The following is a 15,403-nucleotide window of genomic DNA, read 5'->3' on the forward strand; positions in this document are numbered from 1 at the left end:
TAACTGTAAAGAAAGCTTGTGAAAACATGGATCGATTGTTCCATAGAGACTCAGAAATTGGAAAGCATACCAATTTTCTTTGAACTGCAGAATTTTTCATTAAAATGGTTGAGAACAACCAGAATTCTAGAACAGGGCCTGGAAAATCCACTTACCAGCAGCAAATTGGAGACTCCCTGGTAAGAGCCATAACTCACCTGATCTTGTTAGAATTAAATTTTTATTTATCAGCTCTTTGTTTAGAGGCTGATCTTTCATCAGAGAGAAATAAATAGAGGAAGCAAGAGAAGGCATATGCAACGCCACTGAACAAGATTTAGTGTCATAGACATCCCATAGCAGGAGCTGAGAGGCACTCCATCCTCTCCACAAAACACACACATGCAGAACTGCTGCTTCAGGCCAATAATGCCAGTCCTCAGCAGTGCACTACACATCTTCTCAGACTGTGATGTCTTACATCTGTACCCTGTATCCATGAACAGGAAAAATGAAAGTCTGTATGGTAGGAAGGAGAGGGCTGAAGAAACAGCCTCAGTCAAACCCAAAAGGTAAGTACGTCTACTATGACCACAAAGTTTAACACAAAGGTCTGCTACTGGCATTCTGGATCCAGGGTTGTGTGCACTTGGTTTGGAAAGGCATAATTCAGCACTGGTCAGGCCACACCCTGATGCTGTGTCCAGTTCTGGGCCCCTCAATTCAAGAGAGATGTTGAGGTACTGGAACATGTCCAGAGAAAGGCAATGAAGCTAGTGAGGGGCCTGGAATACAAGCCCTAACAGGAAAGGGTGAGGAAGCTGGGGTTGTTTAGCCTGGAAAAGAGGAGGCTCAGAGGTGACCTTATTGCTGTCTACAGCTACGTGAAGTGAAGTTGTAACCAGGTGGGAGTCAGTTTCTTCTCCCAGGCAACCAGCAACAGAACAAGGGGACACAGTCTCAAATTGTGGAAAGGGAGGTACAGGGTGGATATTAGGAGGAAGTTCTTCGCAGAGAGAGTGATTGCCACTGGAATGGGCTGCCCAGGGAGGTGGTAGAGTTGCTGTCCCTGGAGGTGTTCAAGAAAAGACTGGATGGGGCATTTAGTGTCATGTTCTAGTTGATTGGACAGGGCTGGGTGCTAGGTTGGACTGGATGATCTTGGAGGTCTCTTCTGACCTGGTTTATTCTATGATCACTAGGTACTAAGGACTGGTATTGGTTGCTGTTAAGGACTGAAGACTGAGAACAAACAAAGCAGCCAGAAAACTACAGGGAGATAAAATTAAATAGGACTGTATGCATGCTAGAAATAGCCTTTAAAGAAGCAATTGCTTTTTTTTTTTTTCCAAGGGATCACTGTCTCATCCACAGCGTTGGATGATCCAGTGCTGGGAAAAAATGGAGGTACAATGTTTGCAGAAATTTTTGCATTTGTTTCTAATGAGCAAGGCAGAGCCAGAAGGTCCAGGAAGGAAAACAAAGTAGCTGTGGAGGAATTGCATCCTGTGCTGCTTTCTGGTTTTAATTCCTGCCGCACACAGAGCAAATACTTGAGATCAGGCTATTCACAGTTATTCTCTGTTTTTCATATGGTTCATACAAAACATAAATACAAAATGCAGCTGCAACAGATCACTGGAAGCCACACCTTTAAAATATAAAAAAATCATTTTTACTTTAAAGGAAAAAACTATTTGTTCTGTGTTCCAAAGAGCCCAAAAATCTCAAATATCTGTGCTGCTTTGAAAGAGCTAAATCTAGATAAAAGGAGCAAAGATACTTCTTTTTGGTAACTCCTGATAAGAGGGGTTGAGTTCCCTTAAAGAGATTTTATTCAACCAATACTCAAGTATTTTGGTGTCAGCATCATCTGAGCATATGTAATGTAGTACAGGAGTAGGATATTATGTACCAGCAAAATCCACCTTCAAAACAAATACCCAACCTCTTGCTGCTAATAGGTACCACACCAACTGGATGCAGTTCAGTTTGAAACCTTTCCAGTAACCAATGTGGTAAACGTGCCTTGTAGAGAAAAGTTCTCTGCTGAAATGCTAAGACCAGTGCTTCCTTATTAGCCAGATAATTCTGTATTAAAAAACAGAAGTGTCAATTTATTTCTGAAATGCCTTTTAAGAAACCACAACATCTTTCCAAGGGAAATGAGAGGGCTAAGAAACAGGATCAAATCAGACTGCAACCAGGATATGTTCCATTTTAAGTCTGTCTCTCGCTACTAAATACTGGACTAGGTATGCTGTGACTGTTGTAACAATTCAGAAGTCCAGCTCCCATGACAAAACACAGCTCAGGCATGGCTTTCAAAAAGACAAATAGGACAGCCACCCAACAGTTCTTGTGAAATGCTGCTCCTGCATAACACTCTCACTTGCTCACGCTGTATGGCATAGCTCTGCACTGTATAGCTCAGTACTTGTGCACTAATATTTGCACTCTCATAAATTCAACACATATATAGCCAATTCTCAGGCAAAAAATCAGCTATTGCCTAACTCAATGAAGAGTTGCTTCTCTGAAATACTATTATTATGATCAGCAAAACAAAATGTCAGAAAACCTAGATCCCTGGTATGCAGGAATACTTTAGATGATGTATAAAACCATTCTTTCTTTTACACACACACTCCTGCATTTTTTTGCTGCAGAAATAATTTCAAGAGTAGCAACAGGAAATGAATGCCTTCTTCAGGAAACAACTGAGAAGCTTCTACAATGCTCAATCTATCTGAAATGTGACTTGGAGGATAAGAAGCAAGTTCAGTTTTCACCCTGTTCAGTCCTTGACCTCTATGCCAAATAAACAGATGCAGTGATGGTTATCAGCACCAGCTCCAACAGTTTCAGCAGCATGATCTCCTGTCCAGTAGGTATTGGACTCTGGCTATCTATACCATACACAAGCATCACAGAGAATGCAGCATCATTGCTATTGCCAACCTGAGCTGCTTTCAAACCAGCAAGCTACTGTTGGGAGTTTTCCACTCCTTTTATCCATTTTAAGAAGCACCACCTCACAGCAGATGGGGTACTTGGGAACTCCATGAACTCATGATGTTAGTATGCCTGGGACACAGAAGAGATTCCCAGGAAAAAAAAAATAAAAACGAAACCACACAACCTCCCACTCAAACAACAACAACAACAAAAGGTAAACTGCATACAGCAATGAAACCAGCAGTATTAACTATATCCTGTCTATTCTGTCATAGTGCAAGGAGTGTTAGATAACTTCAGGAAAGTCATATTCTGAAGTATGAAAAACCCAGTACTGACACCTGCTATACAGCAAAAAATAATAATCTGTTCAGTACTGGGGCTCAGTTTAATTTCCTCCTCTACAAATCTAAATGCTTCCCTTCTCAGAGCAGTGCTGGATGTCACGGAAGCATGCATATCTAAAGAACATGCTAACTGGAGAAGAGTGAACGCAGGAGTCTGCGGTTGTGCCTGTACTGCAGAGCAGGAACAATGCTGGGGATCTCAGGCCACTCTGCAGAGTCTGCACTTCCTGGCCCTAACAGCTGCATTAGGTCTGTGGCTTTAAACTGTTTTAAGTCTGAAGCTTGAAAACTCAAGGAATCTACAAAAAATAACTACAAAATCATTAAGAAATTCCAAAACCAACTTAAAGAATGGATAAATTCTCAGACGGTGTAAACCAGCATAGGTCAACTGGATACAGCTACACCAGCAGAGACATTCGCTTACAAGAATGATGTGCACTTAATTTGCAGCACAGCTTAGAATGATTAAACCTCAACTGATCTTTTGCCAGTACAGGATCTGAAAATTTTGCTTCACAAATTAAATACTTAACACACACACATGTATGTATATATAACATGGGGCACACTTGCTACATTTACTTCACCTTAAACAGTCTGTACAGATATGGTGGAGGGAAAAAAACAAAGAGAAGCAAAATATATCTGGTAGATACCATTAATAAAAGCAAATTAATCTCAACAGCAAGCCATCTTCAGAGTTTTAATAACCAGTGCATTTACCAATAACTGACCACAGGAGCAAATTATCAAAGTGTCCACAATGATGAGCTTTAAGTGCAATATGCATTCTGAGCTATGGGTATAATTTTTCAAACTAATGCAGAAGCTGCACTACAACATAAATATCTTCTGGTAGCTTAATATTAATTAAAAAAATATTTTAACACTTTAAAAAAAATTAAGTGATATGTATTACAGATGACATATCTGCAAGGGCTTGTTCCTCTCCATACTGACAGAAATCATAACTCTGTCTTTGGCCTTAAATTCATAGTGACAGAAACTCAATTACCCAGGAATGCTCAGTTGTATACCACAAGCCTTAATTGTATCATGACTGTGCAGTGTTAACACCTAAATGCAATCTCAAATGAATGGTAGCCTAAAACCCAAATAAATTAAAAAAAAATGAAACCACGGATGAATAGAACAACTATGGGCAATGTGTTTAATCTTAAAATATGGTATTTAATCAGTTCTGACACAGTCTCAAGTTGTGCTGGGGAAAAGATTAGGCTGGATGTTAACAGGAAGTTCTTCACAAAGAGAGTGATTGCCATTGGAACGGGCTGCTAAGGGAGGTGGTGGAGTCACCGTCCCTGGAGGTGTTCAAGAAAAGACTAGATGAGGCCCTTAGTGCCATGGTCTAGTTGACTGGTTAGGGCTGGGTGCTAGGTTGGACTGGATGATCTTGGAGGTCTCTTCCAACCTGGTTGATTCTATGATTCTAAATAAAGCTCTTGTTCATTTGCCTGTCCTCAGATCATAAAGCTAATTGTTTGGGTTTTTTTTAATGGAAGATTCATAAACTTTCCATCAGGGCTAAGTGTAAACAACCTAAAACCAGACTGTTTCTTTCACATAGTAGACATAGGCATCACAAATGAGAAAAAGTTTTAAAACACATGTTAAAATGATTTGACAATGGAGCAACTTCTATAACATTCAGCCACAACATGGTTTTTAATTAAATGGTAGTATAAACTGGGCTGTTCCACTACAGCTCTAGAATGGGCAGAGATTTATAATTTATGCTATGCTCCAACCACACTCCACCAAAAAAGAAAATTATGAAGGAAAGCACTGCTGGAATTTTCTGTTCAAGAGTAGGAGAGTAAGATGTACTGCTACATGTGAGAGACATAGATTGAGAAAATTCTGGTAAAGAGTAAAAAAAAAAAAAAGGCCAAAAAAAATCACCCAACATTCATAAACCAAACAGTCTAGACAGAGTATCATCTTGATGCCAAAAACATCAAAAAATTAGAGGATCTGCTTCTCACTCCGTATGTTCTTCCCTCCTCCAGTTTCACCCTGATACTTAATTTAACTCATTTAAACACCCCTGTCAGAGAAAGTCAAAACAATGTTGTCAAATTTAAGAAAATGCAGAAAGTGTTAAGCAATACAGTGCCAGTCTACATGGCAGGGCATTAGGAGCTAAGCTGAATACCAACCGCCTCACCTAGATGATGTTCAGTTACAAACAATTTTCCTGTCTTAGTTCATTTATTCATCTGCAACAGTATATTTTGGTTTTTTTAACAAGTCATAAGATTTCAATTCACATGTATGCTAGGGTCTGACATTTAGAAGAAAGGACATACACAAACCCCACGTCCACTGATGTGTCACACCTGCTAGCGTCAAGTACAACAGCATTTCATTTTGTGGTGAAAAGGCATCACAGGTACACTCTCTTGCTATATACATCTGTGCTTCCCAGTACGAAAAAATTAGCCTTTCTTGAACAACAGAAATACAAAGCAGGTATTAACTTACCTTTCGTCCATCACTCGCGTGGCAGTTCACATTTAAAGGAGTCAATAAAGCCATCAGTTTTTCTTCATTACCACTCCTGTAAACGCCAAGTAGAGGATTACGGAAAGGGGGGAAGTAACAGAGCTCTCTGCAAAACATTTGCTGGGAGCTGGATATCAACATGTAACGAAATAAAATTTGTACTCTGCCAAGTACCATGTCAGATGGCTAAAGGATCTTCGTAAGATTTCAAAACAAAGGGTAAATATAGAAAAGCATATCAAATTTGCAGTTAAGTGTATTACAAAAGATCAGGCAAAACCATATCTTAATTTCTCTCCTTAACCTCATCTAGTATTTCCCTTATTTAATTTTACAGATCCTCTGAAAGCCATTTGCTGAATTAAGTAATTTTTTGTCGCATAAGGCCCATAAGATTTGAAACAGCTGCATACCATTATCTACAATTTTTTTTGAAATGGTCTATATGAAATGGTCTTGTGCTGGCACAGAAAAGAATGAAAGCATCTTTGGAACATATGACTGAACTTTACACCTTTTGAATATAGGCTTCTTTATGCTCTGTTCAAAACACATCCTAAGGCAGCAGTAAATAAACAAAAGAAAAAAAATCTAATATTTAAATTGCCCCTAAGAAGAACAGTCACAAAACAATGAAGAGGATTTCAGCAGCTTAAAGCAAAAACTCAATATTAACCTTATAACCACCATACTGAGGGATTTCAATTACATAAACAGGCTTTTCCATTTCTACCAGACTCTAAAGTCCAAAGAGATTTATGCTAATGAAGTGGTTTGCTTGCATCATTTCATAGAAAAGCAATGACAAAACACTACTGTTCTAAAAATCCTTTTTCCTCTCCTGCTTCCACCTCCAAAATATGCTTTATATTCTAAGCAGCACTCACCTAGCAGATTCCAGGAGTTCGTCCTTCTTGTATTCACCTAAATGATTGCAAAATATCATGCTGTTAGCATTTGGCAGAAGACAGATTAAGAAATGCAGTAGGAAGCAAATACAGAATTAAAACAGAGAAGAGGAGAAAAAAGCCCACACCCCGCTGGGTGATGGAGCTGTGACGTTAGCCAGCTTGTGGAGGCAGCATCACCAGTACCTTGGAGACGGGCAGCAAATTGACGCATCTTCTTGTCCAATCCTCAGATGGAAAGGCTTTCTTCGGACAACCAATGACTGCAAGATCTTGTGTCCAGAAACACAGTCCCGCTGATAACAGCATGTCAGCTGAAGACAATGTCCCCACCCCCTGCCCTATTCAGTATGTCACATTATACTTGGGAAGCATAATAAATTCCGAGACAAAAGCGAGGCAGTGCAGCTTTCTAAAAGGTAAAAATTGCCGATCTCCAAAGCTCTACCTGCCTATTTGAAAGGCAGTATTAGACTGCAAGTTCTTCAGAAGAGCACTGACTATTAAACATTCTCCAAATATTTTAATCATCAGCCACTTCTCAAGGAAATATGCACATGAAATGAAAAGCACAGACAAAAGAGCATGAACTCTGCAAGAGGTTTTACAACAAGACTCTAAGATTAGAGATAGCCACAAGTGATGTTAAAGAAACATTTACATTTGAAATTCTAATAGACAATTCAGGAAGATTTTTGCATCACAGGATTAAAATTCCATGTGTATACCTTAAAAAGAGCATAAACCACCGTGACCTGTGGAAGTAAGATCGTATTTGACAAAGCTGAATCATTATGACATCGTGCAATAAAAAATTAGGGGATTTCAATTAACAAATCATAAACCCAGCATTTTAGCAGCTTTATGCAGTCACAGAGCAGAGGGTATCCCAAGATACCGGAAGATGCAGGGCTTGAAAAACATAGCATGTACCACCTGCCAGAGAATTAAAGCCTCTAACCACAACACTAATTGAAACAGGAAGATAAAAGTGTCCTGCATGAAAGAAAAAATCCTTTGTGCTGCCTCCTATATGCATCTGTAATAAGCCTCCAGCAAAACTGTCACTCCTGGTAAGGAAGGCCATCAGGCCATGGGAAATGCCAGACTGGCAGGTAAACCAGAAAGCATCTTAAGAAAAAAGTATCCCTCAACAAAGAGCTTCTGGAGGCTGTGAGAGGAGGATCAGAGTCCTCACCCTATCACAGCTTCTCCTGGCAGAGGGTGACAAGAACCACAACAAAACCATCCCTCTCCAGGGCCTTGAACAGCCCTGTTCAGTTCAGCATCCTGTCTGCACCCATGGGCAGGAAGGAAAAGGGAAGTACATAGAGCCATGTAGTTTCTACCCTCTCTCCACGACTGCAACTGAGAAACGCTCCAAGGCAGTACGTGCATCTTGCTGTATTGGCAAATTTTCCTTTCACAAGTGTGTTCAACTACTTCACAAAACATATTTAGCTTTTGGAATTCACAACAACCTGCAGCAATGACTTCCACCATGCAACTGCCTCTTGCATGATGGGGCTCTTAATGGAGCAGTTTTGTGTTGCTGAACCCCAGCAATGGAGCAGATGAGTTCAAAAAGGTGAAGAACTGAAACTGGCATTTCAAGTACAGACCATGAAGATTAATTTAGCTTTTGGAAGAATTTATAAATCTGTCTTAATGAAAATCTGGTCATGAAACAACTAAAATGACATAAAGATTTGATTGCCTTTGTCTAGCCTACCAACCTCCAACTTCAGAGGGGCTTCCTGTCCACCACTGGCAATTGCAATTGCCTTTTCTAGCTATGGTACACATTCCTCTTGCTTTTCTTTTAATGAAGATAAAATACTGGGCACAGCTGTGAGTGTTTCAAATCAATGGTGAGCAAAAAGCTTTGGCTAGCATGTGAGAAGAAAAAAAAAAGAAAAAGACAATTTATTACTACAGCATTACTTGTGTAACAATCTCAAACAGCTCCGTTTTCTGCAGGAAATTTATTGGCCTGTATTATATCTGCACTTTAGGGACCTAATCAGATTAAAAGATCTGCTTGCACATTCTGGTTTGACTGGGTATCTAGGACTCCTAACCAAGCTTTTGAATACTACTGGGTTAGACAAGTGTACCAACATTTTCCCTTCACACTCAGTAAGTTAGTACTTTAAAACACAAAAGCCCTTTCCTCAAGTATCTTGAACAGAAAAAACATTACTGACCAACAGACATGGGAAGCTGTGGCTCCTGGTTTAGGAAGTATGATTTAGAATGCATGCCTAAGTAACATGGATTTTTTTTTACTTAAAAACTCTTTAAAAAAAACAACAAGTATTTACACATACTGCTGAAATTCATACAAGCAATTCTTGACATTCGTCACAACTCTCCCACACTGTGGTCTGGATTAGGAAAGCATCATCTTGTGATTAGCTAACTTCATTACTCCCATAGAGCCATCATTTTGCAAAGCAACATCTAACACTATACTGGTGCTTGCAGCACATCATCAGGTTTGCTAAAAAAGGCCGAGTGTACTCCACAGGACTCTGCCCTCCTGAGTGGAGCAGGATGAAGGGGAACCCCTTGGCCATTCAGCAAGCAGGTGGTGGGCTGCCACCGAGCTGAAAATCCTGGCTTACAGCATGAGAGAGAAGTGAGAAGCACTGCCCACAGGGCCGGCTGCTGCTGCTGGCACAGGCTGTGCTCCCACCAGAGGGCTCTGCCAACACAGCTAAAGCCGCCTGGCTACAAAATGTATCAAAGGCCATCCTGCAGCACTTGGCCACAGCTACCTAATAAAATATTCATTTGCAAAGCATTTGAAAACAAACCATGCGTGCTTGTGGCAGAGGTGAATTCCAAGTTCTGAGATGAAGTATAGGAATACAAACCATCAACCTCACATAATACTTCTGTTCAAAGAATGTCAAACGATTTGACTTCAATGAAGCTAATAACATCAGCTCCTTTGGGCAGGTTAGGATTTACAGTTTTGCAAAAGGGCATCTGCAGAACAAAGTGCAAGTAATAGCCTGAATTACCCTTCCAAATCTCTTAGCAGTTGCTAGAGAGATATAAGTATTCTTCCAAGCACAATGCAGAGGGTTTTTCATAGCAATGTTTTGGATAGCACAGAGCATACCTGTCAAAGATGTGAAAGTTACTGCTGCTAAGCCCTTGCCACAGAAGACCAAAGGTGAAACACAAAAAATGCAAATAATTTTCACCTGTTTGCCCTCCGGCCCTTCCACCCTGACTCAGTTCAATCTGTTCTTTCTGTGTTTGATTCCAAGCCTGGAAAACACATCGCCACATCACTAGACACATTCTGCCACAGTGGATAGGTGAGGACTTGCAGGGTGTGCCTCCTTTCTCCAGACAAGAGCGCTCAGAGCAATACACCAGAACGGCTGACACTTTATCATCTGGTAGCCCTCAAGAGTACTGGGCTTAGTCATCTCTGCATGCTGGGTAGCCTAGAGACAGGCAGCCTGGAAATTTCTGAAGGCAAGGACAGAAAGGGTGTGAAATGGGAAGCAGGGAGCTACACCAAAACGGTGTCTCTGTTCCTGTTACACTGAAGTTGGTCAGTAAGCTGGAACTGCTTAGTGCCTGGTATTCACTGAATCTGATCAAGTTCATTGCTCACATCTTGTAAACCTTCATTTCAACCATGACGTTCTGTATTTGCTTCCAGCTCCGTTTAAGATAGAACTAGAAAGTCATCACTGGTAACCATAGATAATTAGTGTTTTCAAATACAGCTACCATCAGACAGGCAACTAACCCTGTCTGTTCCCTCTCCAGAGAAAACCAGTTACCTCCAAGTCCACTGATCATGTGCTGCGAACCACAGAGACCATGGCTCAACATGTTGTGCAGTCACTGCTGCACCTGGACCTACCCACATTCTGCAGTAGCTGATTAGCAGCAAACGCTTATTAACTCTCAGACATCAGTGGGTGTTTGTACCGGTGATTAAGCAGATCAGTAGCTGAAAGCTCAGTTGAGATCTCAGCGGAAGACAGGAGACATTGTCTAGCAAACAGCAACAATGCGCTGATCTGCAGGAACTACCACTTTTGAAAACACATGTCCTTTACGAAGGTATCTGTGAGCCACCCAGCAGCAGAGATAGTATCAGAACTGCCCCTTTTTCCTCATCTAAGTATTTCTGGTGCCTTTCCAACCAGGTGGTCTCTTAGCACAGGCATGTGGCTGCTGCGACAGTGTCCTGGTGCAGCTGTGGAAGCTCAGAACTTGTTTTCCCATGAATTCATTATTTATGTACTTCAGCCTGCAGCCATTCAAATCGGTCCCTGAGAATGAAGAGCCAGGGCAAGACGGTGTGGGGAGGAGGGAGGGCAAATGAAGATTGCATTTGAGTTGGCACTGCTTCAAAGAAAGCAATATATGGACATGAACTCAAACACACTTCAGCAAAGAAAGAATCATCATAAAATAAATTAAATGACTCTAAGACTTCACAGACTTATGAGTGAGCGCAGGAAGCTTTTAGTGCCTGTGACAGACCAGTGGGGGTTGTTTGCTGGAGGACAGTGTTGTCTGGGGATTTGTGTTTGTTTTGTGTTTGTGAGGTTTTTTGTTGTTTGTTTGGTGGGGGTTTTGTTTGGTTGTAATACACTTTTTCTAGCAAATAAATTTTATTGTCAATGTGGCTGCAGCTGGAAGGTTCCAATCATGCTATTAAAACACTCATCAATTCCTTCTTCCCCATTTAACTTTTCTTATAAATAAAGCAACAGGGGAGATTAAAATACGGGGTTAAATCAGAACAAGGTATTTTTACTATCCAAAAAGCACAAGGTTGTGGGAATAATTAGCTGACAGGAAGAAAATATCAACAATAAGAGGTATGTTGAAATAATATTCTTTGTGAAAAGGCATTTTTAACTATAAGAAGTATAAAGAAACACATGAGAAGGGAGAGGAACAAAAATAATAACTTTGTGTTCTATTATACTGCTTTACTTTCCACTTGTTTAATGTTAATTTAGGTCTCTTGTATTTCTTCACTCAGCTGTTTCCCACAAGTAACCAGGTAGATTTTACAAGCTAATTAGGCTCAGCCAGCAACACAGAAAGTTTCTAATTTTAAGCTCTTGCTACAGATGAAAAATACCAGAAGAAGTTCTACTTCATGCACGAATGACAAAAACATAGCTTGGGGGATAATGTCTTCAAGAACAATTTGCAGGCAAGAGAGAACATTATCAAGGAGGAAAGGTTTGGTACCTTAATTCTGCCTCTTCTGTTGAAGATGAGTCAGGAATTGTGCAGGTGGATTCAAATTAGCCATTTGTTACAGAAATTTGAAATTTCACTATTAGCTGAACTATTTTCAGGTGCTTTTAGTGACATGTTTTTAAGCAGAGGTGAAAATTAAAGAAACAAGCAAACAGCACTTTGTTTTGGCCACAACTCCACCAAACCACTCAGCTAGCAGCACTGTACCTCAAGTAATATTCAGAACATTCCTGATTATTCTTCCAGAAATTTAAAAAAAAAAAAGATATCCTCTAAGGCCTAGCAGAAAGCAGCACGTTGAGAAATTTGCAGTTTTGCATAGCACAGATTGGCAAAATCTCTGCTAAGGTCATAAGCAATGGAAAAAGTTCTCATCTATTGAAAGCACATATCAATTCAAAGCACATATATTACATAAACACATATAAAATAGAGAGATTACTAAATGTTGTGTTCCTATATAAGTATAAATTGCATGTATCTTACAGGTTTTGGTCACTAAGGAGGATTAGGTGGTACACCAAAATGAGTCTTTGGTGCATATGCAATTACAGCACCATTAAGTGTACATTCAGCACATTATATGCTTCTTTTCTCAAAAGAGCTCTTTTCAGTCATGCTGATCTATTTGTTAAAATATGTTAGATTTCTTCCAACCTGCAGTGGCAGAAAGATGAAAAAGTTCCTTCATCAGAGAGTTTCAAATTTCTTAACTCTTACATCATAAGACACAAAGATAAAGCTAAGTTAATTACAGCAAAGAGAAGAATCTTCCTGAATGTGCAAGGGAAGGACAAAAACCACATCACACTGCAACCATAATAAAGACAACCAAAAACCAAAAGACCCAAAAAAGCAAGAAAAAATCCTAAACCCATGCATCATGTGGTAACCCATATAATCATCTTGTTGTCAACAATGCTACAATATCCTAATATTTCTCAGAAATAATAAACCTGGCAAACCTTCTACTGCAGGTATGATAAAGAGAATGAGCGGAAGTAGTTTACATTTCTTCATGCTACTTACAAAAATATCATGTGCATATCCAGGTTTAGTTCATAGTGTGAAAAATGTACTCTTTTCAGCACAACTGTGCTATTTCAGGATGCTGCACCTGGTGACACACCACCAGTCTTATTGCCATGCCTTCAGACTGAGATTGGAGGAGGGAAAAATGGAAGAATTCCAAGAGATTAGGATGAAAATTCAAACTTCTGCAATTCTAAACACAATGATCCGAGGGAGAAACTGAGACTGAGACTCACATTTTCACCAAAGTTCAATACTCTGAGATCTCTTGTGAAATACACATGGAATTGGAAATTTGATTGTTTTTCTTCCCAGAGCTGCTGAGCCTTCCCAAACACCTACCCCTTCATACTTAATGCAAAGGCGACATTCCTTTGGGTCCTGCCTTCCATTCATTTCTTTTATTAATTCTAGCTATCAGCAAAAACAAACTTCCACTGCAATTCCCACTACTCTGGCCATATTCCATATTAATAACTAATAAACTGTGCTATTCAATTTTCCCAGCAACTACTTCTTGCTTGTTTCTGTAATATGTCTGCATATGTATTTTCTCTTGGGATTTCTAAGAAATCTCTCCAGAGGAAAACAAAGCACTAAGATATATTTTGTAGAATACTTGAGTACACATAGAGGTAGCTAGATAACCATTTAGTGTGTCCAGAACTGAGCAGAAGAAATAAACTGCTTTCCTATTAGTGCATCTTTTTAAAAAGCCAGCTCCTTCCTCTGTCCTTCCACGCAATCTCCTCAAGCAAGGAAATTATTTGATCCCCCGGAAGAGTCTCTAAAGAGAAATCACAGAAATGCTTACTTGTAACCTACACAAAGCATGGAAGAAAAATAGAAACATAATAAATATAAAACCCTCAGGAAAGCCATATTGTATAAAAGCAAGCTCTGTAATTATATTCCACCATCTAATCTTTCTGTGAAAAGAACTCCAGAGTGAACATGAGCAGATTCAATTTTGTAATCCCTCCGATTTTCTCATTTTAGATAAAACATGCTAGCAAGCTGGGCACACTGTGTCTGAAAATCTATAGCTGGATTCAAAATTGAAGCATTTATTTTAACCAAAAAATCTATACTCTTTTAGATACAGAAAGCGTGGCTGATTTTGCACAGGTTTAAAGAAGTGGGGATTTTCAATGTTTGATAAGAAATGAATGAAAGACATAAAATATACACACATGCCAAAGTATTTTTTCCCCAAAACACCTTTAAAAGCTTTTAATGAATGCTGCAGTCCTTCCTCTTACATCTGAAGCTACCTCAAGTATCTAAACTATCTACAAGCTTGAGAAAAGACACTGCCATCTTGTCAAAATGCACACATGTTGCCACACTTGCCCTGCAGCACATATCCTGGAAGGAATCCCACTCCAGATAAATGACTTCTCTACTTTCTAGACAAAAAGTTAGGAAACATTTCCTACACCTGCTGGGCTACAAAATGGTGAGCAGAAGGAAGAAACTCCTTTGTAACCAGAGGAAACAGAGGGCAAATCTATGGAATGCAGCAATGAAAGCACCAAGCTGTAATTTGGAATTTAAAGAAAACACTGTGACATTTTTATTACTAAGATCAGAAACATCATTAAAGATATAAAAAGAGTCAACTTGGTTTTATGCAACACTTAAGGTAAACTTAAGTGTATCCATACCAAAAGAATGTCTAAATTGGGGAATAGATTTTGTTGTAGCGAACAATTTTGTCACAATGAATAATTTTGCCATGCCAAATAGGAAAATAGTTTGCCATGTAATAATTTTTAAAATATTGTTGTGGAGGCAGGGAATTGATGAGGTTGAGTGAGGAATATATAGAAAAGTAGAGTTATTTTCCTGAAAACCTGCCCCCAAAACTATATATAGAAATTAATTTAGTTCTAATTAGCAGATCCAGTTAGATTGAGATCTACAAGAATACCATAGGTAAATTTGACTATTTTGGAAGTCAGAAGTTGGAAAAGGCTAAGCTACTAAATATAGCATTCCACACTATTAATCAGGCTGAGCAGTAGTTTACTCACAGGTGAGCCAGGCTGCCTGCAAGAAAGGGTGGTCCAGATGCTTGTCCTCTCTTTCAAAAGACCTCCTAGGCTCGTTAAGGCCTATGAAGCCTGCATAAAGGGGGTGCCCAAATCAGGGAGGGTCCTGTTCCTCAGATGCTTGTCCTTCAGAGTGCCAGGGGACTCTTTCTGCAGGCGGGGGAGAACCCCAAGGTGGGAACCCCAAGGCAGGAACTCCCCCGATATTTATACTCTTCCTAGACAAAGAGCTGAGTGACCATTGCCTAGGTGCAAAGACCACAGCCAATCTCCAGCCCAATTCCAGCGCCGGCATCGGCATGGGGCACCCCTCCTGCTGGAAGGGCCCTTTGCTCCCCCC

General features: G+C 39.9%; 1 protein-coding gene across 1 annotated transcript in view; it reads right to left on the reverse strand.

Moving 5' to 3' along the window:
* Nucleotides 1-15,403, reverse strand: part of TNKS (tankyrase) — a 128,679-nt gene that overhangs the window by 60,201 nt on the left and 53,075 nt on the right. Inside the window, exons 4-5 of the mRNA XM_064148605.1 lie at nucleotides 6,701-6,737; nucleotides 5,793-5,868 (exon numbers count right to left, since the gene is read on the reverse strand). Coding sequence (XP_064004675.1) covers nucleotides 5,793-5,868; nucleotides 6,701-6,737 — 113 coding nt within the window. The remainder of the gene's footprint in view (nucleotides 1-5,792; nucleotides 5,869-6,700; nucleotides 6,738-15,403) is intronic.

The sequence above is a fragment of the Pogoniulus pusillus genome, chromosome 9 (genome assembly GCF_015220805.1).
Source record: "Pogoniulus pusillus isolate bPogPus1 chromosome 9, bPogPus1.pri, whole genome shotgun sequence".
Classification (NCBI taxonomy): domain Eukaryota; kingdom Metazoa; phylum Chordata; class Aves; order Piciformes; family Lybiidae; genus Pogoniulus; species Pogoniulus pusillus.